Source organism: Trichosurus vulpecula, chromosome 3 (assembly GCF_011100635.1).
Source record: "Trichosurus vulpecula isolate mTriVul1 chromosome 3, mTriVul1.pri, whole genome shotgun sequence".
In the NCBI taxonomy this organism is placed as follows: domain Eukaryota; kingdom Metazoa; phylum Chordata; class Mammalia; order Diprotodontia; family Phalangeridae; genus Trichosurus; species Trichosurus vulpecula.
The window spans coordinates 217714855-217738328 of NC_050575.1; the positions used below are offsets into that span (position 1 = coordinate 217714855).

The 23474-nt window shown below is 36.9% G+C and overlaps 1 protein-coding gene and 1 pseudogene across 4 annotated transcripts in view; both read left to right on the forward strand.

Annotated features, from left to right (window-relative positions):
* SPAST (spastin) overlaps window positions 1–23474 on the forward strand; it is a 100259-nt gene that overhangs the window by 70682 nt on the left and 6103 nt on the right. For all 4 annotated transcript variants that reach the window (XM_036751108.1, XM_036751110.1, XM_036751109.1 and 1 more), the window contains 7 exons: window positions 1684–1758; window positions 4121–4192; window positions 9516–9591; window positions 13080–13171; window positions 13329–13408; window positions 16114–16156; window positions 21511–21590. In XM_036751108.1, the coding sequence (XP_036607003.1) occupies window positions 1684–1758; window positions 4121–4192; window positions 9516–9591; window positions 13080–13171; window positions 13329–13408; window positions 16114–16156; window positions 21511–21590 (518 nt within the window). The remainder of the gene's footprint in view (window positions 1–1683; window positions 1759–4120; window positions 4193–9515; window positions 9592–13079; window positions 13172–13328; window positions 13409–16113; window positions 16157–21510; window positions 21591–23474) is intronic.
* LOC118843461 lies at window positions 5421–6210 on the forward strand (annotated as a pseudogene).

Genomic DNA, 23474 nt, shown 5'->3' on the forward strand with positions numbered 1-23474 from the left:
TGTGGCAGGTACTTAATATATATTTGTTGAGTTGGATTGAATGTAACTATACACGGTCAAGTCAATCAAAACTACAACCAAACATCTCATCTCTAAAACATTTAACTTTACCACCTCCACCTTTCACTCATTCTGTCCCATGTACCTGGAAAGCTTTTCCCTTTGCCATTCTTGCTTGTTTATACACTTACGCTAAGGCTTATATTAAAGGCCATTTCCTCACTGAAGCTTTTCCATATTTTTCAGCCCTTAGGCTTCCTATGTAAGTGATTATAATTAATTATAGCTGAGATCTGTGTAGTCTGGGGTGCAGCTAGGTGGTGCAGTGAGTAGAGCACTGGCCCTGGAGTCAGGAGGACCGGAGTTCAAATCTAGCCTCAGACACTTGACACACTACTAGCTGTGTGACCTTGGGCAAGTCACTTAACTCCAATTGCCTTGCCTTCCCCCCTCCAAAAAAATTTTTTTTATATAGTCCTTTATAGTTTGCAAAGTTCTTTATATGTGTTATCTCATGTATTATTGACCTTCCTCCTAGATCAACCTTCTTTTTGTGAGGATTAAATAAGATAATTTCTGAAGTACTTAGTACAGTGCTAATTACTTTAGCTAAGTGCTAATAGCAGGTATTATGTAAATCTTAGCTGCTGTTGTTAATGTCCTCAAAATAACACTGTGGGTTGGTGCTATTATTATCTTCATTTTACAGATGAGGGAACTGAGGTTTTAGAGAAGTTAAATGACTTGCCCAGGGTCTCACAGCTAGTAAATATTTAAGCCAGAATTCAAATTCAGGTCTTCTGACTCCGAGTCCAGTGTTCTATTCATTATCCTCCCTACCGTTTTATATATACTTGTGACAGTAATCATTTTCTTCCTTAATAATTTGTTTTTCTTTGTACCACTTGGTAAGCTCCGTGCAGATAGGGAATCTCTTACTTATTTTTATCTCCCGTAGTGTGCAGCCCTCAAGGAAATTATAGTATAATTGGGAATATAAGCAACTTAAAATATAATATAAATATATTATTACAAAAAAACTTAAATAGCATTCTAAGAGGTAAAATTAATAATTGAATGCATTAATAATAGAAGTAAATGTCATAATGTGCTATGCTGTTGGATTTCAAATGAATTGTTCAAACTTTTAAGTGCTATTGAAATTTTGAAGCAAGACAAGATTGTTGTGGGCTGAGTGTCTCCCAGGAGGAAGTAGTGTTTGGGATGGGTAGGGCTTGGAAAGAAGGAAGAGGGTGAAGAAGATAGAGGCATGAATGGATTCATACGATTAACTTGCAAATAAGTTCAAAATTCTAGTCAATAATATTCTAATGTGAGTCATTATACCCTAGTTCTCTTTTGTGTGACTTGAACATATCTCTGTCTGTACTTAGAACTTTTGCTTTACTTTAGCCTAGTTTATCCTTCTGCCTTATCGATATCAGTTAAAAAAAAACAGTGAAACGTATTGTTCTTTCTAATTAAAAGTATCTTATTCTATGTATTGGTGTCTCCCTGGGTTTCAGATTCTGATGTTGTTTGTCTTATATCTGAATGAAAATAATTAGGAAATGTTTGTCCTTGTTTTCTATTTCATTAATAACTTTCCCCCCAGATTTGGTGATTTTCATCTCCGTGTAGAACAAAGTTTTAAACTAAAATATGTTTTTGTATTTTTAAAAGTTATTCACAGGGCTTAGAGCTCCAGCTCGGGGATTGTTGCTATTCGGCCCACCTGGAAATGGAAAAACTATGCTGGTAAGAAATGCTGTTATGTGTGTAAATCTTTTATATTTGAGAAATATAGAAATATATCCTAGAAATCCTTTTTCTTTCCTAGATAGGTTCTCTGATTTTTTCTTTTTAAAAGATTTATCACTATCCAGAAACTTCAGTAGTGCTGAAGTAGATAAATGTAAAATAATATTAATGCGGGAGAAGCTTTGTGGTGTAGTGGAAGAAGGACTAGACTGTGAGTTAAATCTACACCCCTATTCCTCCTTTGACATTTAGCGGTATGATCAGTGGCAAGTCACTTAATTGTTCTGGGCCTAAGCTAGCTCATAATAACCTTATGAGATTCATAAGGCAAATGTTATTGTCCTGATTTTACTGATGAAGAAAGTTTTTGTATTCCTTAGAGAACTGTATAAATGAGTTGGGAAATAAATAGTAAATGAATATTTTATTAATGGTTGCATCTTGTGTAGTATTTGATAGTTTTTCCTTAATTGTAACTGAGTATAGTTATCCCTTCCACATTTCGACTTTCCTGATCATGGTTGCTATATATCACAAGTTGGCATGTCAACAAGCAATCACAATGTCACAAAGACTTATGTGAAAACCAGGTTTATTATAAGAGAAATGAACATGCATGTGGAACTCAAAGAGTTCACAATCCTTACAGAATTTCGCATGTTTATGGAAGTGCAAAGAAAGGGGAAGGAGAAAACAGGAAGGGGCATGGCATGGGAAGGGAAAGGTGCAATAACCCCTTCTGAAGGGGAGGAGGAAGGTAATGGCAAAAGCTTCATTCTTTTCCCTTGGCAACTGCTAGACTATGAAGAGAGGAAGGTCTGCTTATCTGCAAAGGACCCCAGCTGCACAAGCATTTTCCCCAGCCCAGTACTAACACCTGCCTTGCCTCCCAGGGACACACAGGGAATCCAGCTTGGGGGGCAGACAACAAATTATGTCAGCCTAGTGGGGGAGAGAGTGGGGCTTCATTCTTGACACATTGATGGCCTCCTGCATGCTCTTGGTCCAATGTTTCTGGAAAATATGACGATTCAAAAAGATAAGTTCAGAGGACCCCTTAACAGCCTTTAACAAATCCATAAGAAATTAAATGGGAATTTTTGGGGAATTTTGCAGAAGCCACAGGTGACACATGAAGGCCAGCCAACAACACGGAACCTATGACCAAATACTTAACTGAAATTTTACAATAAGGTACTATAAATACCCCATAAAAGAAAATACTCAGACCCCTTTTCTGTTACATAAGAGGGCCAAAAAATTTTATGCAGTTTTTTCTGATTGCAGGGACTCCACACCCCTAACCCCCATGATGTGGAAGGGATAACTGTAGTTTTCTTTTTTGATGCATGTTTTTTCTGCTTCCCATCTTTCCTATTAAAGACCTCACAAACATATTTACATGATGGTTAACATGCGTTCTGCTCAGTATGTGTTTTTGGACAGCTGAAAGGAGTAGTGGAATAATTTTCATTATTTTAGGCTTTATATGAAAGGATATAATAAGCAACATGTCAGAGTGACTAGAAGACTGGCCTTGAAGTTAGGAATTCCTGTATTAAAGTTCTGCCTCTAAAACGATACAAGTGTGGACCAGGGGGAAGTCACTTTATTTTTCGGTGACTCCAGGCAACTCTTTAAGCATGGCCAGTCTGCATCTGTGGAGAGAGTATTCAAGTTTTAAGTTCTCCACATCAGTGAAATTACATCTGGACCAAATAATATATACTCTGTATACACCCTACTATGTTGAATACTTTTTTAGTTTTTAGCTATTTTGGTAGACTGAAAAATAATGAGCAAGAACTATATGTAATATTTTGTTCAGGTTATTTGTGCAGAAACCTGGTTGTCAGAGTTGCCAAGACGTTTTTCCTGCTAACGTTTCCAGGTGTTTCTGCTCTCCTGGATATCTTTGCCAAAAAGAGAGAATGAACAGAGACCTGGTGCTGTTTTTTGCTGGCAGTTCAACTCCCTTTATTGCAAGCTGCCATTTTCATAATAGAAAAGAGAAAAGCCAGCATCCTGTTCTTTTCCTTCTAGTCCTTTTGAGAAAAGGACTGACAGGAAGCTTCCCCTCTCACATAACAGAGAAAAACATCATAATTGTTTTGTTTGGCAGGGCAATTGGGGTTAAGTGACTTGCCCAAAGTCGCAAGTGTCTGAGGCTAGATTTGAACTCCGGTCCTCCTGACTCCAGGACCAGTGCTCTACTCACTGCACCACCTAGCTGACCTTAATTGTTTTGTAATATCAGTAGTCATGTCTTTAATTTTTAGAAAATCTTTGTTATTTTAACATCTCAGATTAGGTCCTGTGCTCATGTGGTTTTACATCTGCTTTTTAACATTTCTTAAAGGCCAAAGCAGTAGCTGCAGAGTCCAATGCAACTTTCTTTAATATAAGTGCTGCAAGTTTAACCTCAAAATATGTGAGTAACTACTTTCAATATTTATTAAGTTAATGTGTACATTTTAATATATTGAATACTAATAATGGTAGTATAAATAAGAAATCTTAGAATTTGGTACCTACTTTAAAGATATAACAAGAAGTTATAGACATAATAGTAGTTAGTTCATTTGTGTTTGTCACTCTCTTCTTAATATTCCCCTTTTGTGGAACATGATCATTTTACTTCTAAACATTCAGTTCAACAAATGTTATTAATGCAAGCACCAAATATACAAAGTAAAACATGAAACAGTCCTTGCCCTTAAAGAGCTACATTTCTTCTGAGAGAATACAGCATGCACAAAGTAAGTAAAAATATGAATATAAAATGTATAAAAAGTATCTCAAGAGGGAGAGAGCATTAATTACTAGTGGGAGGAAATCAAGAAATATTTCATGGAAGAGGTAACACCAGAGCAATGCTTTGAAGGCAGCTAAGGATTTTATGAGGCAGCTATACGGAGATATGTGGGCCTGCCTGTGCAAAGGTACAAGAGGCAACCAGCAGATTTTGAATGTCTTGTAAATGGAATTGTTGATAGGCTGCTTGACTGAAATAGAACGTCTATAAAGATGAATAATGTAAAATAAGACTGGAGAGCTAGATGGTAGCCAGATAGCAGAGGGCTTTAAATTCCAGGATAAAGGTTTTGTTTTTATCCTAAAAGGAAGGGAATAGTAGATAATATTAGTTAGTACTCAGGTTTTCTATATAACCTTCCTAAGCCTCTCTCTTATTTCCCTTCTGTTATTTATATATGTCAATTGTGTATCTTTTCTCCATTTGCCTTATAATGTCTATGATGATATTCCAAAAAGAGCTTAATTTGATATTAGTATATCCAATGGCAAGAACTTTAAGAGTAGCAGTGTCTGATATTACACAGCAGGGTCAATGCCAGGTAAAATTGTGAATATGATAGTTTGACTTTTGCTTCCAACCTTCATTCAGCCAATAAGGACTCATAGTATACAAGGCATGGTGCTGAAGTACCAGGCGATTCAGAGACTAAAGTCGCCACTTCTAAGGAGTTTACCTTCTAATTGGGGAGAAAATATGTACATACGGGAGTGTATGCAGAGTGTACACTAACCCTAACAGTGGGGGGGACCAGGAATGGCTACATGGAGAAAGTGGTACTGGAGTTGAATCAACAAGCATTTATTCAGCTCTTTCTAGCAAGTCCAGAGCCAGACCGCTCTAGATGGGCCAAGTGATTCGTGGTCAGAGGAAGGGTGCAGGCTCTGTCTTCCATGCTCACGTGAAGCGCAGGAAAGGGGCCACCAAGCTCCAGGCAGTCAACTTTGCTGAGAGTCATGGCTACATTAAGGATATCATAAAGGACATAATCCACGATCCAGGCTGAGGGACTCCTCTTGCAAAAGTAGCTTTCTGGGATCCTTACCGATTTAAAAAGAGGACAGAGTTGTTCATTGCTGCTGAAGGCATCCATACCGGCCAGTTTGTGTACTGTGGTAAGAAAGCTCAGCTCAACATGGGCAATGTCCTTCCAGTTGGCACTATGCCCAAAAAGACCACAGTGTGCTGTCTTGAAGAAAAGCCTAGGGATCAGGATAAGCTTGACCATGCATCTGGAAACTATGCCACAGTGATTTCTCACAATCCTGAAACCAACAAGACACCGGTGAAGCTACCTTCAGGCTCTTAAGAAAGTGATCTCCTCTGCAAACAGAGCTGTGGTTGGTGTTATTGCTGGAGGAGGTCGTATTAATAAACCCATCCTTAAGGCAGGTTGTGTCTACCACAAATACAAGGCCAAGAGAAACTGCTGGCCTCATGTGCAGGGTGTGGCCATTCACCTGTGGAACATCCCTTCGGAGGAGATAATCACTAGCATCTTAGAAAACCATCTGCCATTCAAAGAGATGCCCTAGCTGGACAAAAGGTTGGTCTCATTGCTGCCCAGCATACTGGTCGATTCCAGGGTACCAAGACTGTACAGGAGAAGGAGAACTAAAGTACAGAATCCTGACAATAAAAATTATTTTGGAAATTAAAAAAACAAACAAGTATTTATTCAGCCATTTTCTCTGTGCCAGGCCCTTTGCTTAGTGCTGGGGATACAGATACAAGCAAAAAGAAAGATAACTCCTGGCCTCAAGGAACTTACTTTTTAGTGGAAGAAGACAACACATAAAAGAGGGCTGAAAAGTAGGAAGGATTTAAGGAAGGGCTGTATCCATGGTGGAGGTTTGGATTGTGGTAAAGTCTGAAGGATGAACCATAACTTATCTGAGTAGAGCTGATCAGGGGGAGAAGCACCTGAAGCATTGAACCATGGTGCTGAAGAAACTAGGAATTCCAAAAGGTAGAGATGAAGAGGGTATTAATTCCAGGTATGGGAACAATTGAGTGCAAAGATATGGAAATGAAAGACGGAGTATTGTGTGAAGTCAGCCAGTATGGCCACATTGTAGAGTGATCTAGAAGACTGGAAAAGTAGGAAGAAGTTGTGTTGTGAAGAGCTTAGGTACAAACAGAAGAGTTTATATGGTGTGTCCTGGAAGTCTTAGTGAGCTAGTAAGCTTAAAACTACAGTAAGATTTCCGGTACATCCACTGTTTCATCCTAGGGGAAATAGGGAGCCACTAGAGTTTGTTGAGTAAGAGAGTGCCAGAGCTGAGACCTGAGCTTTAGGAAAACTACTTTGGCAGTTACATGGAGGATAGATTGATGTAGGGAGAAGCTTGAGTCAAGAAAAAATGTAGGCTTTTTTGCAGTAGTTGAGGTGAGAGGTGATAAAAACCTGGATTAGGATGGTGAACTATAATCCTATTGCAGAAATCTGCAATCTTTTAAAAAATTTAAAACCTTTTAAAAATTATTATGCTAGTTTGAAAACACGCGAAAATTACAATAGCCAACAGAACTTAAAAGAACTTTTAAGTAGTTGCAGAAATAATAAATTCTGTCTATATTAGAAGTTGGAAATAATGTGTTCTTACTAAGAGGAATATTTTGAAGATGATTTGCCTAGCTTTTTTAAAAAATTTCTTTTGCAACCAAGGAAATAAGACAGTAAGATTATACTTTTTTGATGGAAAAACTTTAATCTCATTCATACTTAGATTTGGGAATGATGATATATACTATATCAGCTTTTCCAGAGGTATTTGGATTTTAATAGAAGTCAAAGGTTTAAGCCATAGGAATGAACTCTAATGGTGGAATTTTAGCCATAGGTGGCAGATCAGGGGATGGGGTAATTCTGAGGAAGAAAGCCTTTCTGGTTCCCCTCAAATCATACTATGTTATGATGGTCCTAGATGATGGTTTGGTTTTGATTGTAGATTTCTTTGATGAAAGTATGCATATAAGTTCTGTAGTTATTAAGCGTTTTATAACAATGGTGAGCAAAATGAATCATTAAAGCAGCTGAACTAAAATCGTTTTCTGACTATGGATTAGTGTGTTCTAGTGTGTCGCGCTAGTATGTTCTTAGAATCATTCTACAGATTCAGTTGGACGAATGTTTATTAAATGCCTTAAATACCAAGTCCTTTTGAGGTCGGCCAATTTAATGTCACACTCAGTAAGGAATCCTTGACAAATGGCTCCCCAGTATTGGCTTAGATACCTTGAGGAAATCTCATCTGTTAGGATAACACGTTGGCCTGTTCAGTTATTGGATTGTGCTGGTTATTATAAAGCTTTTCCTTGTGTTGAACCCAGATCTACTTGTTTCTAATATTCATCCAGCCTTCAAAAGCAGCACAGAACGAGACTGTACGTGCTCTCTTCCACAGGACACCCTTTCATGAGTGTGCCGTATCTGCCCTTAGTCTTATCTCCAGGCTGAACACACCCTCAAAGATCAAGGGCTCTGGACTTTTCCATTATCCTTGTTTCCCAGCCTCAGAGGACACTGTGATTGGCAAATGATTCTCTTAAAAACTGACAGAACTAGGCGTATTACTGCCGATGTGTGAGTAGCACAGAAATACAGAGGAACTGAAAAACTTTGGAAACTATCTGGACTTCGCTTTTCTTATTTGCAAAATGAAGGGGTTGGACTTGATGTTTTTAAGGTGCTGTCCAGTTCTAAAATGTGTAATTTGTTTTATTTTGCATTGTCCAGATGATGTATTTTTGTTAATATAGTGCAAGATTATATTAGCTTTTTTTTAGCAAGAGCATATGAATGTTGGTGTATATTAAATTTATGATTGTGTGAAATCCCTCAAATCTTTCCCAAAGGTTTCAGTTGCATATCTTTTCTTTCTCTGTTAAATATGGATAATTTTACATACACGTAGACTAATAAATATATAAAAAACCAAATTTACTAGCTTATGAATTACAAATCCTAATACTGTAGCAAATAGAGGTATTTCCTCCATTAAAGGAAGAATAGCAAGGGCAATGAGGATGGTGTTAGAAAAGGATCTGAAAACTGACAAAAATTTGGAAGTGTAGTGATTAGCTCAGTTTAAATGTTAAAACAAAAAGGATCTGTATGACTTAGTATGCTGGGTTTTTTTTTAAATAATTTAGAAAAGCTTTTTTAAAGGTAGTCATTACACTAATAGCACCTTAGCTTCTGCTTGAGATGTGTAAAGTAAAACAGTCATCAAAGCAGCTTTGTACAAAGATTGGGCATCCATAAATTTGGGCCAAGTCTCCTTGGCCAAATGCCAAGTTCTTTTGATGATGGAGTTGTGGAAACGGAAGGGAAGAAAGGCATTACAGAAACATATTTACAGCTAAGCTTGTCTATATGCCAGTTGGTTCCTTATGCAGTACTGAGTACCATGGCATCTGGGAATGACCTAAGTTGACTGGTTTTTGCACTTTAGGAATATTTCAGAGAGGCTAAAGTGACTCATGATACCTGGAATTTGTTGCCTACTGCTGGTGTTTACGACACTAACTTTCTCAGGAAGTTTCACTGGGATTATTCATTGTAAGATGATTCTCCTTCATCTTCCCCTCCTACTACTCCACCATAAAAAATTTCATGTGTATGTGTATGTATGTATATGTAGAATTCACTTATTCCTATATACTCACTTACCCTCTGTGCTCTCCATCCCAAATTCTATTTGTTCATGAGGGAAAAGAAAACCAAAGTTGTCTTTATTTTTTGTTGTTGTTTTAATTTTCAAACCCAAATTAATCTTGATAAATATTTTTTCTTTCTCTACCCCCTAAATTTATATTATAACAAAAGGAGAAAAATCAAGTCTATTTGTCCTAAGATTGCAGTCATAGAAATGATAGCAGGTGGAATAATTTTGAGGTTTAATGTGTAACAAAATGTTTAAATCTTTGTTTTTAGGTAGGTGAAGGAGAGAAATTGGTAAGAGCTCTTTTTGCTGTGGCTAGAGAACTTCAGCCTTCTATAATTTTCATAGGTAAGACTGTGTTGTCCTGATAAATAACATTCATGAAATCCCTTTCTCCAAATAGGCTCTTATTCTTTCGGTACTTAAATAGATTTGTGGTATCATTGCTATGGATAGAAACCTATCAAAACTCTTGCTTGCTGTTTGATTCTTATTCATGTCTTCCTATAAATCTTTCATAAGTGATTCGCCCAGAATGTTCAGGAATTCCATCTAGACCTTTTGTTTTATATGGGTATCTTTGCAGCATGTTGGTTATCCATCTGTAACTGATTTATAACAGGTCTATCACTTTCTCTGTTCAGAAATCTCTTTGTTATCCTTTACATTGCTTTGGGTACATAGTTTATTATTGATAACATGCTGCAATATGTTTACTACCACACATCTTGGTATTAACTTTGACTTATAATTTTGATTCCTCATGAATTATGGGATTCTATGATTTACAATCACTAGAAAACTAGTGATGTTAAAAAGAGGAGATGGAGAAATTTGGAGCAATTGAGAGTGCTATGGGCAATCTTGCCCATTCCTTTCTCCTGTTCAATTCTGAGCCCAGTTCATTGTCCATCTACCATGTTTGCCAGTTAAAGTATGTGATATGCTCTATAGATTATCCAATTGAGTGTATATTGTAGTCTGGTCCGTATGATTTCTTCATCTACTTTGTATTTTTTGCATGGATAGTTAGGTCAAACTCTTTTGAGTGATTATGGATTTCATTTTGGCTGCTCTGCAGTGTTATGGGGCTTGATGCAGCCAGCACTATGTCATCCACAAACAGGAGCTTCTGGAAGACCTCATCTGTAGGGAATCACTCTTCTATTTGGACTTTGTACTGGACATCCTTCATGACAGTGACAAACATCTTTGGTGAGCATATGTCTCCCTGTTTTATGCCTCACTTGATAGTAATAATCAGAGGAATGTCAACATTTTCTCTATTATTGCATCTTTCAAGGAACCTTTTATGATCTTAATATATATATATGATTGGGAGACATCTTGATGGAGATGTTTAAGGCTAACATCTTCCTCTGCCAGACCAGAGATGCTTTTTCAGTCAACAAACAGGGTTCTTTTAGGCTTTATACCTTTCAGTCAACTCTTTGACTATAAAAATGTCATCTGCCACAGAATATAATTTGCAGCCTGCCTTTTCTCTTCTTAGTTCTTCATCAAGAATGTCTTTTATGTGTGTAAATTCTCGTAAAGATGTTACAGAGTTGCAAGAATAGATACACAAATTATTCATTACTGATATATTCCCGAGTTCTCCTCTCTCTTCTTTTCTTGTAATGATAACAGCTTTGATTTTTCCCCCTCTTTTAGATAGCTTAAGAATTGGTCATTCAGTGCCCTCTAGGTTGGCACTAGGATGGCAAGAACTATCTCATTTCTTCTTTGTATTCTGGTGCCTTGTGCATGACATGTATTCAGGTTGTCTTTTGGTTTTCCCATCTCGGTTTTCTTTAGTGCCATTTCTACAACCTCATAAATTATATCAGGCAGTATGATATTAAATTCTAAATTGACTCCATTATCATTTTTGTTAGAGAAACTATGTCGTTCTTTACCTTTACCTTCCTTTGTCCATTCTTTGTCCTTTCCTTTGTTCTGTCCTGTCTCCCCATCTTGCTCAGGATGGAAGTGTAGAACTACTTACAGGCACAGTCTGTTGATCAGCATGGGTGCTTTGACATGCTTCATTTCTGACCTGGGCCAGTTCTGTCCTTTCACAATAATTTTTGGCTCTCCCAGCCCATCCCCACCTCGGACTTCATCATATTAATACCTGCTTTAGTGCACGTACCTGATTGATATGTTCCAGTGCACCTCAAAACTCTCAAACTCAAGAGATCTGCCAGCTTCATTCTCCCAATAATCCCTGGTAGCTGGAATTACATGTGTTTTTTTCTGTTTTTCAAATGAATATGTTCTAAGTCAGTATTGTTCTTAGCTATCATAGCTCTCCAATTGTCAAGGATATTTAGATGTTTGCCATCCAAGGTGGTTTCCAACCTCTTTTGATTCCCTCACTGTGGCAGTTGACTTGTGTTGATTAAACTAACTTTGGAAATGCTAATAAGTCTCTTTCTTTGTCTTTTAATTTCCATTTTTATGCATCAATAGGTTATTTAAGTAGGTCAGATTCAAAATATTAAGACAAAGCATTTTTCTTATTTTTATTCTTCTAAATTTGTTGGGTTTTGACTTTTGCCATAACAAGTCAGTGGTCTGACTGTAGATTAGTAACCCATCATTTCTTATCTATTAAGGTTTAGAAAGTTTCATTTTTTTGATGACATTTTATCTTTACCATGGCCAGAGCCTTATGATTCTCTTCTTGAAGAAAATGTTCATAATTTATAGGCATATGATTTCTGAATAGAATATGAATTTTTGTCCTGCCTTATATCTTATTCCTGAACCATATTTTTCTATCATATTTTTCAGTCATCTTTGCATTGAAGACCCTTGAGTTTTAAAGTATATATTGATTTAATTCAGGAAGGTCTTAATAAGTTTTCCATAAATTTCTCTACGACTGCATCATTTGTGATAGAGGTTGTCACATAAGTTGCCAGTATCTTTGGTGATCCTTTTGCAAAATGGTCCTCATGTGTTTTGTAGTACAGAATGATCAGGTGTTCTTTGAAATTATATTTCTTTTAGCCTTTACAGGGGTCAAAAAACCTCCTTCTTGAAGAACTTGTAAGCAGTCTTTCAGTTTAGCTGCAATAGTCTTATATTTTCTGATTTCTTTTATAATGACAGTGCCAGGATTTATATGATTCTTTTCAGTGTTATCATGTTTTGGTTTCAGAACAGTGGATACCCAGTCATAGGCCAACCATCTCACATTAAAAGTACCAGCAGCTAACTAATGTTAATTATCTTACAACTTTTTTGTTGTAAGACAGTTTTTATTTTTTTATTTGTAGCATTCTTTGCGTTATTTCCAACCACTGACACCATGGCTGTCAGGGTAGAGCAAGGGCTCTTTTGTGTATTTCTTTGTTTCACACATTGCTCTGGCTATTGCATTCATTGCGTACTGAAAATGAGTTTCTTTGTACTTAGGTTAAGTACATAAAAATTTTATCATACCAAACATAAAAGTTTTGTCAATAAAACACTTTTTAAAAAGCAGACCTATTTTGTTACTTCAAACCATTTCAGCACATTAGAACCTTAGAGAGTTTGTTCTCCATTGACTGAGTCTTCAAGAGCCCAAATTTATCTCTTTGCCCCTAGAGGACATCGTAATAAGACTTTTATGGAGGAGAAGGGATACTAGTTAGCAAACATCATTCTGGATGGAAAAGTTCAAAGAAGAGTCATGATGACTACATGATGATTTAAATTGGTTTCCCTCTGCTAATAACTTGAACCATTTAGCTCTTAAAACAAGAAGTAAACTACATAGAAATAATTTTAAATGATTTGGGTAGTTTGACCATTGATAATGGTATCATGTTTGTCTTTTTCAGATGAAGTCGATAGTCTTTTATGTGAAAGAAGAGAAGGAGAACATGATGCTAGTAGACGTTTAAAAACTGAATTTTTGATAGAATTTGATGGTGTAAGTGTTCTTCATGATATTTATTATTTTTTAACATTTTCCTTTTAAATAATCAAAATTAGAAATATAGTTTTTGTGTGTAATATTATTTCTATATATTCTTTTCTATCACTTTATTTAAACTTAAAAAAAAAATTTTTTTGGATTCATCTTAAAGGTACAGTCTGCTGGAGATGACAGAGTCCTTGTAATGGGTGCAACTAACAGGCCACAAGAGCTTGATGAGGCTGTTCTCAGGTAAATAGTTGTGTCTTTCTGTTTTTCTAATAGCTACATTACACTTTTACTTTCCTTTTCCCTCATTCGCCTTCTATTCTTCCCCTGATTCCTCTGTTCCTTAATTGTGAGGAGGGGATAATATTTTTTTTCCTGTCATGATTTCCTCTGTAGTGTTTGGTTATCAGTGATATCAGCTCTTTGAAGGTAGACCATATTGTTGTCATCATTTGTATTTTTCTTCATTGTGTTAAATGGTTCACACAAATGCTTAACTCTTCTTGAGTTAGCTATGAGGACTACTAACTAGTAAATCAACATAGTTGAAAACTTTTCTTCAAACCAAAAGCAACTACATTTTCCTTTTCTTAATTGAGAATTAGCATCCTAACCTTCACTTTCTTCTTCTAGTAGTAAAATATTGGTGGAGGAAAATGGGAATTATATGAGTATATATATTGACTTACTATATTTGAACTTGTATTTTACATTTCCAACTCAAGATTTACACCCTTTAAGAAATATGTTTTTCCCAAAGCACGTAATTTAGTATATTCTGACTGTTACATGACTGAAAAAAACCCCCAAAACCCAACATTAATTTTATAATGTTCATATTAGTTTAATACTAAGGATGGATATAAATAAAGCCAAAATGTGGAAGGGCTTAGGGAAATATTGACCAAGTCTGGTGCCCTCTTGTAAAAATATGAGGTATTTCAATATATTTTCATTCAGTTATATATTACTATTACATGTAAGCTTTCAGATGAATAAGCATTCAGCCATTCAAATGAATAAAGTTGAATTGGAGTTCTGTAAGCAGGCTTAAGTTGATAAATTCTTTGTTTCTGTTGGGTTTCTTTGAGTGCATATAATAGCCCTAGCATCATGGCTGTCATTGATATACAGTGGTTTGTAGAGAAGCTATATTGCTGTTCCCCATTACTCTCTGACCTTTTTATGAATTTCCAGCTGTGGAAATGCAGAGTGGAAAGACAGAAGTGGTAATTAGTAATGTGGGAAAACTGCACTACCAAGCGAGTCCTTGCTGGTAGCTGAAGAAGTATACTATTCTATAAGATGTAGGCATAATTTCAGTTACAGAAAGGTCCTCATGATGCTGTTGAGGAGCAAGGATCCACCATCTACTTTATAGTTATTCCATCAGTTTGTACATGAGGAACATGATTCACACAATAGTAAAATTAAATCTATAGCATAATAGAATACTTTATAGTAGGATTTTTTTTCAATTTTCTTCCTAGTTATTTCTATTTCCATAGTTTAGACATGTCTACCCTAATGAAGTCATTTGGTTTTGTGAAAACACAATATTAGGTAAAACAGTATGGAAGGAAGTTAGTTCAATAGGACCAATCTTATAAATGAGAAATCTGTTTTTAGGACCTAAAACTCTTGGTGTGAGAACTTTTGAAGTATATAATGATAAGAAGAAATTCTCCTAGATAGAAACTCCTTTGGGCAGAAAAAAAGTTCAGTAACTGTTTATGGATTGGTTGTACTTAATTTCTAACCAAGAATAAGAAGGTAGAAGCGTTTCCTCTAAAACAGGAAGGTGAGAGAGCTACCACTTGGAATGATGAGGCAGCTAGATTTAAGGAATTAGCATTATTTTGAAACATTTTTATGGCAAAGTTGTACAAAATATTTGTACTTAAAAAGTTAACCCAGGTGTACAAGTATTTAGGTATATATTTTGAGTTAATTGATTAATTAATTACTTATTTTGCCACTGTAGCATGTTACTATGTCTTTCCTATTACCAAAAATAGTTCAGTAACACTTGGCATTTTTTAAAGCTGTATTAGTGCCTTTTGTTCTGATACCACAATCATTTCCCGAAACCCCCACCCACTGGACATCCCTTGTTCAAAAAATAAAACAGCTATGCAAAATTAAAGCAAATCATTTGATAGTACATGCAACATTTAAATTCATTGTCTCTCACCTCTTATAAACAAATAAGCCATTAAGATTAATCATTTTATCTGCCTTTCGGTGTTGTTTTTATTTACATTATTATGGTCATTGTATATACTTTTTCTATTTATGCCTACTTCATGTAACTTTTCCCATGCTTCATTCAGTTCTTTATATTTGTCATTTCTTACAGTGCAAGAGTGTTGCATTACATTCATATGTTACAGCTCAGCCATTCTCTCACTTTGGGGACTCACTTTGTTCACAGTTTTTGGCTATCACAGAAGTTCTATCTGTTATTTTATGACAGTATTAAGTAAAGTAGATAAATTAAATTTAAACATAAAAAAGCATTTCTTTGAAACGTTTTTCTTTTTTAAAAAAAATTTAGTTTTATTTTTAGGTTTGCATTCTCTTCCTCCCTTGCCGCTTCCTTCACCCTTTGAGAAGGCAAGAAAAACAAAACCCATTGTAAAAATGTATGCTCAAGCAAAACAAATTCCCACATTGGCCATGTTTGAAAAAAAAAGTGCTTCAGTCTGCACTCTGAATTCATCACCTCTTCATCTGGAACTGGATAGCATGTTTTGTCATGAGAATTCTGGATTTCTTTGGTCATTGTGTTGATCTGAGTCCCCAAGTCTTTCAAAGTTATATAAAACAATTTTTTTAAACAACCTCCTTCAAGTCTTCTCTAAGATGTCTTGAATTTAGACTTTGTTTTAAAGTGAATTTAACATTTTAAATCAAATTTTTCTTAATTGATCAAAACAATTTTTTAGGCGTTTCATCAAACGAGTGTATGTGTCTTTACCAAATGAGGAGGTAAGTATATATTTTTACTTCCAATTATACAGCTAGTGCCTCTTTTCTTAACAAAAAAAATAGGTTTCTTCATTTCAATTCATTTAATTATTATGCCATTTTAGAAGCTGAAAGAGATCTTTTTGAGGGGGGAGGGAATCTTTAATTTAATACCTAAGTGTTTGGTAAGTAAGGTAGCTGATTATGTTTTGTCAAAAGAATAAGATGAATAAGAATGAGTAAGATGGTTTTTACCCTGAAGGATTTTACATTCTAGTAAGAGAAATTATTTCATGACAAGTACACAAATAACTCAGTGCAATAGTTTGTATCATAAGAATGGTTTCGTGTGCTATAGGAGTTGAGAGGAAGTAGCAATCACATGTAGCCAGGGTAATCAGAGAAAACTTCATGAAAAATGTGGAATTTGAAATGAATATATAGGCTTGTTTGTTTGTTTTACCAATTACATAGTGCTTATATAGAAAGACTGTATGCTTTTAATTTTAATTATTTTCTTTTTGGTAACCTCATTCACTCCCATGGTTCAGTTAACTTTTTGAGAATAATTCCCATATCTTCACTTCTAGCCCCAGCCTTTTCCACAGTCTCTTCTAGTTTCACATTTCTGACTGCAATTTGAATATCTGTGCCTGAACATCTCAGGAATACCTCAAATTCAACAGCATATCTGAAACTAAACTTACCCCCTTCCTTTCCACTACCCCAAATCTGCTAATGTCTCAGTTTTGATTGATAAAACTATCTTCCCAGTCACCTAGGCTCAAAATCACAATCATCTTTGGTTCTTTCCTCCCCCCACCACCCTATTCTCTGCTCCTATGCCTTCTGTTCTGTTAATTCTACCCTGTGCAGTAACTCGGGAGGCTGCCCCTTCCTTTCCACTTGACCATCCTAATTCAGACCATCACCACTTTTTAACTGGTGTATTGTAATAGGCTGTTTGATGGTCTTTCTATTTCTGGTCATCCTTTATACTCCAGTACTTGGAATGTTCTTCATTTCTTACTCAGATCACATCACTTTGATGTTCAAAAACCTTCAGTAGTTTAATGTCCTAACTTGGAATTCAAGAGCTTTTACAACCTAGTTTCAGTCTATGTTGCCTCCTTACTTACCCTACTCCACTACTCCACCTCACTAATTTTGTTCCATTTAAACTATTCCATGGTGGACTTGGAGTCAGAGAAACTTGGCTTTGAACCACCCCCCCCCCCCAAGATATTTCATAGCTGTGTGACCTTAGGGAAGTCAGCCTCTGAGGCTTGATTTCCTCATCTGTAATATAGGGATACCATTAGCACCTGCCTCACACAGTCGTTATAAGGATTAAATGACAACCTGTGTGTAAAACACTTCGCAAGCCTTAAAGCTTTATGTAAGTGCCTCCTATTTTTTATCATCTTTTTTTTTCCACCTCTGTGCCTTTGTTTAGCTGATACTCAATGCCTGGAAGCCTTCCCACCCCTCATCCCTACCTTTATAATTCTTCTCTTCTTTCAGGTTCAGCCTTGGGCATACTCTCCTAAAAGATGATTTCTGTGGTCCCCACCCTTCTAAATCTGGAAATGACTCCTCCCTCCTATAACTTCCCTATAGCATATATTTTAAATGTTTTCTTTCCATTCATATTTTAGTTCGTACTACTTATATGTCGTGTCTCCCTTTGCAAGCTGGTAAGCTTGCAAGCTAGTTGATGGCAAGAACTATCTCATTTCTTCTTTGTGTTCTGGTGCTTTGTGCATGACATTTATTCATTATTAAATGATGGTTCAGTTGAATATGAAGAGCTAGAGAGAGGGAGGTTTTGAACTTGCATGATTAGGAGCGTAGTAACTCGGTTAACAGAAAAGAGGGCTAAATATCTACTTGTGAATATAAGAGAAAAGCTAAACTGAAGGAAGAAGTACATCATCCAGTCAGTCCAAGCATTTACTAAGGGTACCCTGGTACTGTGTACCGGGCACTGTGCCTACAAATACAGAGAAAAATGTAGTCTCTATTCTCAAAAAGCTTATGTCCTATTGGGAGGCAAAATGCATGTAATTATATAAGTACAAGATATATATGCAGAACGATGGAAGGTAAACTTAGAGGAGAAAGGCTTTAGCTGAAGGGTGTGGGTGTGGGATGAGGAGGGGGAAGGAAAGGCCTCTTGCAGAAGCGGAATTTGAGCAGAGCTCTGAAGCGATGCATGGAAATGAAGACACAGAAGTGAGCAGAGAGAGCATTTCAGACATGGGGGGATAGCCAGGGCAAAAGCAAGAAGACTAGAGATAGCGTGTCATGTTCCAGAATCAGCAAGTAGGCCAGCATAGGTAGATTGAATGGTTTCAGGAGGGATCTAGTGTAAGAAGACTTGAAATATAGGAAATGTGAAGGGCTTTAAAGCCCAAACTTAGGATTCTGTATTTGATCCTAGAGATAATAGGGAGCCATTAGAGTATATTGAATAGGGTGATAATGACATGGTCAGACCTATGCTTAGGAAGAAGACTTAAAATACTCCAAGCAAAAGGGGGTAAGATCATATACAATGGTGGTTGCTGTGTGAATGGAGACAAGAGATGTTGTAAAGGTACAAGTGGCAACACTTGACAATAGATTGTCTATGTGACAGTTCAAGGGAGAAGTTGATGGCAACAAGGTTTCCAGGCTTCCCTTATGTAACCCTACTCTTCATTTGAATTGTGACTTCCAATACCTTGATCCCTCAATTATTTCTTAGACTGTCTCCCCTACACTAGCCACTCTCTTCTCTCTTCCCCATCTCAACTCCTTGGTGAACCAATTCAGCTCTTTAGTGTCCTCCTCTCTTGAATCCCCAGTCCCCTTATTATATTGCTGCCCATTCTCCACAGCATAGTGGCTCTCCCAGACCTTTTCATCCCTCTTCATACTTCCCGTGGATACCCCTGTCCTGCCCTTTTAGCTGAGAACTTTGTCCCATATTTTATAGAAAAAAATTCAAAGCATTCACCATGAACTCCTTCCTTATCTCTTATCATTCTGATGCCTTCTGCCATTAGCTCCTCTTTCATCCCTGTCTCATGTGAGGAGACTTACTCCTTACCAAGGCTAACCCTTCTGCCTATTCAAGTGATCTCATTCCATCCCATCTCTTCCAACGGACTGTCACTTCCATCATCCCTACTCTATCACTTTTTTCTTTGTTTAAATGTATTTTTACTTAAAATTAAATATTTCCTGATTACATTTAAAAATATTTAACATTGATTTTTTTAAAAATTGAGTTTCAAATTCTCTCTGTCCTCACCCCTTCCCCAATGCTTGGGAAGGCAAGCAATATGATATTAATTATATATGTGAAGTCATGCAAAATATAGTTCCATATTAGCTATGTTGCAAAAGAAAATATATACACACATACAAAAAAAGAAAAGACAAAGTTGAAAAAAGTATGCTTCAGTCTGCATTCAGAATTCATTAATTCTCTTTCTGGAGGTGGATAACATTTTTCATCATGGGTCCTTTAGAATTGTCTTTAGTCTTTCACTGTTAATCATCATTAAAATATTTGTTATTGTTTGTGGCTTATTTTCAATCTCTTCCTGTCTATTGACTCATTTCTTATTGCCTGTAAAGATTCACTTCTCCCCTATCCTGAAAAAACCCTCAATTGATCCTTCCATCTCTGTTATCAAATCTGTTCTGTCCTTTGCAGCTAAACTCTTCAAAAAAGGCCTTTGACAACAGGTGCCTTCACTTTCTCTCTCCTCTCTCTCCATACAGTCTTGTTTCTGATGTTATTCCACCACTGTCTCCAAAGTTAGTAGTTATCTTTAAATTGCCAAATCCCATGGCCTTTTCTCAATCCTTATTCTTCTTGACCTGTCTGCAGCCTTTGATGCTGTTGATCACTCTTTCCTCCTTGATAATCTCTCCTTTCTAGGTTTTTGGGACAACACCTTCTCCCAGTTTTCCTCTTATTTTTTTGACCACTCCTCTATCTCCTTTGCTGGATCTTCTTCCAGATTATATTTTCTAACCATAAGTGTCCCATAGAATTTTGTCCTGGGCCCTCTTCTCTTCTTTACTTGGTAATCTCATCAGCTCCTATGGATTTAATTACCATCTCTGTGCTGATGAGTTTCAAATCTGCCTTTCTTACCCCAGTCTCTTTGCTGACCTCCAATCTTAAACTCGTGATGTCCAAAACAGAATTCATTATCTTCCCCCCTAAACCCTCCACCACTCCTCCCTTCTTTGTTACTGTCAAGGGCAATACTATCCTCCCAGTCTGTCAGGCTCACAACCTGAGAGTCACCCTGGATTCCTTACTGTCTCTCACACACAGACAGACACACACACACACACACACACACACTCTGCCTTAGCCAATCTGTTGCCAAGGCCTACGGTGATCACCTTTGCAACATCTCTCTTTACCTCTGATGCTACCACTACTCTAGTTCAGGCCCTCATGGCCTAATGGCTGTATTATTGCAATGGTTTGCTAATGGGTCTGCCTGCCTCAAGTCTCTTCCCTTCCCACTCCAGTACATCTTCCATTCAGCCACTAAAGTTATTTTCGTGAAGCTCAGGTCCAATCATGTCACTCCTCTACTCAGTAAACTCTAGTGGCTTCCTGTTGTCTCCAAGAGCAAATACAAAATCCTCTGTTTAGCATTCAAATCCCTTTATAACCCTGCCCCCTCCTACCTTTCCAGTCTTCTTTTCCTTACTCCCCTGACAGATACTCTTTGATCCAATGCCACTGGCTTCCTGGCTGTTCCAGGAACAGGACATTCCATCTCTTGGCTCCAGGCATTTTCTCTAGCTGTACTCCATGCCTGGAATACTCAACCTCCCTGGCTTCCTTTAAGTCCTAACCAAAATTCCACCTTCAACAGGAAGCCTTCCCCAGTCCCTCTTAATTCCAGTGCTTCCCCTCAGTTAATTATTTTTAAGTTATCCTGTATCTATCTTGCTTTGTATTTGTTTGTATGTTGTCTTCCCTGTCATATTGCAAGCTCTTTGAGGGCAGGGACTTTCTTTTGCCTCTTTTTGTTATCCCTAGCCTAGCACTTAGCACAGTTCCCGGCACATAGCAAATGCTTAATAAATGCCTATTGATTGATCTATCGATGTCCTCAATAGTAATAGGGGAGTTGGGAAGAGAGGAGGGCTTTGCGAAAAAGATAATAAATTCTGTTTTGAACATGTTGAGTTTAAGATGTCTTCCAGGTATCAATAGCTGGTGATGTGTGCCTGGAGCTGAGAAGAGAGCTATAGAGAAATATGAGAATCATTTGAATAGAAATGTTTGTTTCTTAAGATGATTTTAAACTGATGATCTTTGTGACTTGTACATTTTTCTTCTCATTTTTCAGACTAGACTACTTTTACTAAAAAATCTATTAAGCAAACAAGGAAGCCCATTAACCCAAAAAGAGCTAGCTCAGCTAGCAAGGTGAGTATTTCTGTTTGGATTACTTCAGTATTTTTGTGAAGAAGTGATTTTCTGTTTGATTTAAAGTAAGTTTCATAATAAGGAGATGCAAATTTCTATATAATGTAAAATCTCTACCTAAATATTTCTGTGTTCTCAAAAAGAATATGTTTTGTATGACCTCGTAGTAATGGATCTAAATTGTTCAATTTAGATTTTTCTCCCAGGGCTCTGTCCTGGATACCCTCTTCTCTTCCTCCTCTGTAGTAGACAGTTTGTACTATTTGAGTTTTTTGGTGAGGTCATCAATTCCTATGCATTCAGTTGTCATTTATAATCTGTTTGCCCAGCCCTATCCTTCATCACATCTCCAAACTGGATATCCTGTACATATCTTAAAAACTGAACTCATTGTCTTTCTCTTCTTCCTCCTTACCCCCCAACCTCCCTTTCCTAAAATCTCTGAGGACACCACCATCTCAGTCACCTAGGCTCAAACCTCAGGTGACATATTTAACACCACCCCCACACACACACACACATACTCTTTCTCTCTCTCTCTCTCTCTCTCTCTCTCTCTCAATCAGTTGCCTAGATCCCCTCTGACACTGCTACCTGTTGTTGATCCTCATCTCTTTGCATCTAGACTACTTCAGTAATCTTCTGCTTTGCCTCCCTACTTCATCTCTCCCCATTCCTTTCCATCCTACATTTAGCTGCTAAATTGATCTTAATGCAGTGTTCTCACCATGTCACCCTTTTATTCAGTAAACTCCATTGGCTCCCTGTCCCCTCCAGGGTCAAATAGAAAATCCTCTGGCTTTAAAGCCTTTCATAATTTGGCCTTCCTCCTACCTTTTTACTCTTCTTATACCATATTCACCCCCACATACTCTGAGATCCTGTGATATTGGCTTCTTTGCTATTCCTTGAACATGCTATTTCATGTCCTGACCATGCATTTTTACTGGTTGTCCTCTGGAATTGTGTCCCTCCCCATCCAAGCCTCCTGGCTTTTCTGTATTCCTTCAAGTCTCAGCTAAAATTTCACCTTCTTCAAGAAGCCTTAACCCAATGCGCTTTACTGTTAGTGCCTTCCCTCTGTTTACTTATCTGCAGTTTATCCTGTCTAGATCTTGTTTGTATATGGTTATTTTCATGTAATCTTCCCCATTAGGCTGAACTTCTTTAGAACAAAAACATTTTGTTATCGTTTTTTGCCTTTCTTTGTTTCCTCATTCCTTAGCATGGTGCCTTACATATAGTAGGTGCTTAAGAAATGCTTGTTAACTGACTGACTGGGAGGTAAGACTAATGGTTAGACAAATTCAGAACTTGTTGATGTCAGCTTGAAAAAAGGTATGATAGCGTGCTGTGACGAGCTGTTCATGACTGTATTATTCAACATTTCTACCAGTGACTTGGATAAAAGAATAATTGGCATTCTTGTGAGACGTGCATTTGGGTTGACACAAAGCTGGGACCAATAACCCACACTTTGAATGACATAGGATCCAAACAGAGCTTAGTAAGCTAAAAAGATGGATCAAATCTGAAAAGTTTATTTAATAGAAATAAATTTAAAGTACATTTGTGAAGTTCATTTGTTTGGACCCAGGTATAATATGAGGGAGGCATAAAAGTTATCATTTCTTTTGAAAAACATCTGGAAGTTTTATTGAACTGACAGCTTAATATTTAAGTTCTGTGTGATGGAAGCACAAAATGCTAATGCAGTTTTAGGCTTCATTAACAGCAACCTGTACTCTATCTTGGTTAGACTATATTTGAAGTATTGTATTCAGTCCTAAATAAAATATTTGAGGAAGAATATTAAGTTAAAGAATGTTTTTAGGAAGTCAAACCAGGGTGATTAGGAGACTGGAGATTATGACAAATGAGGAT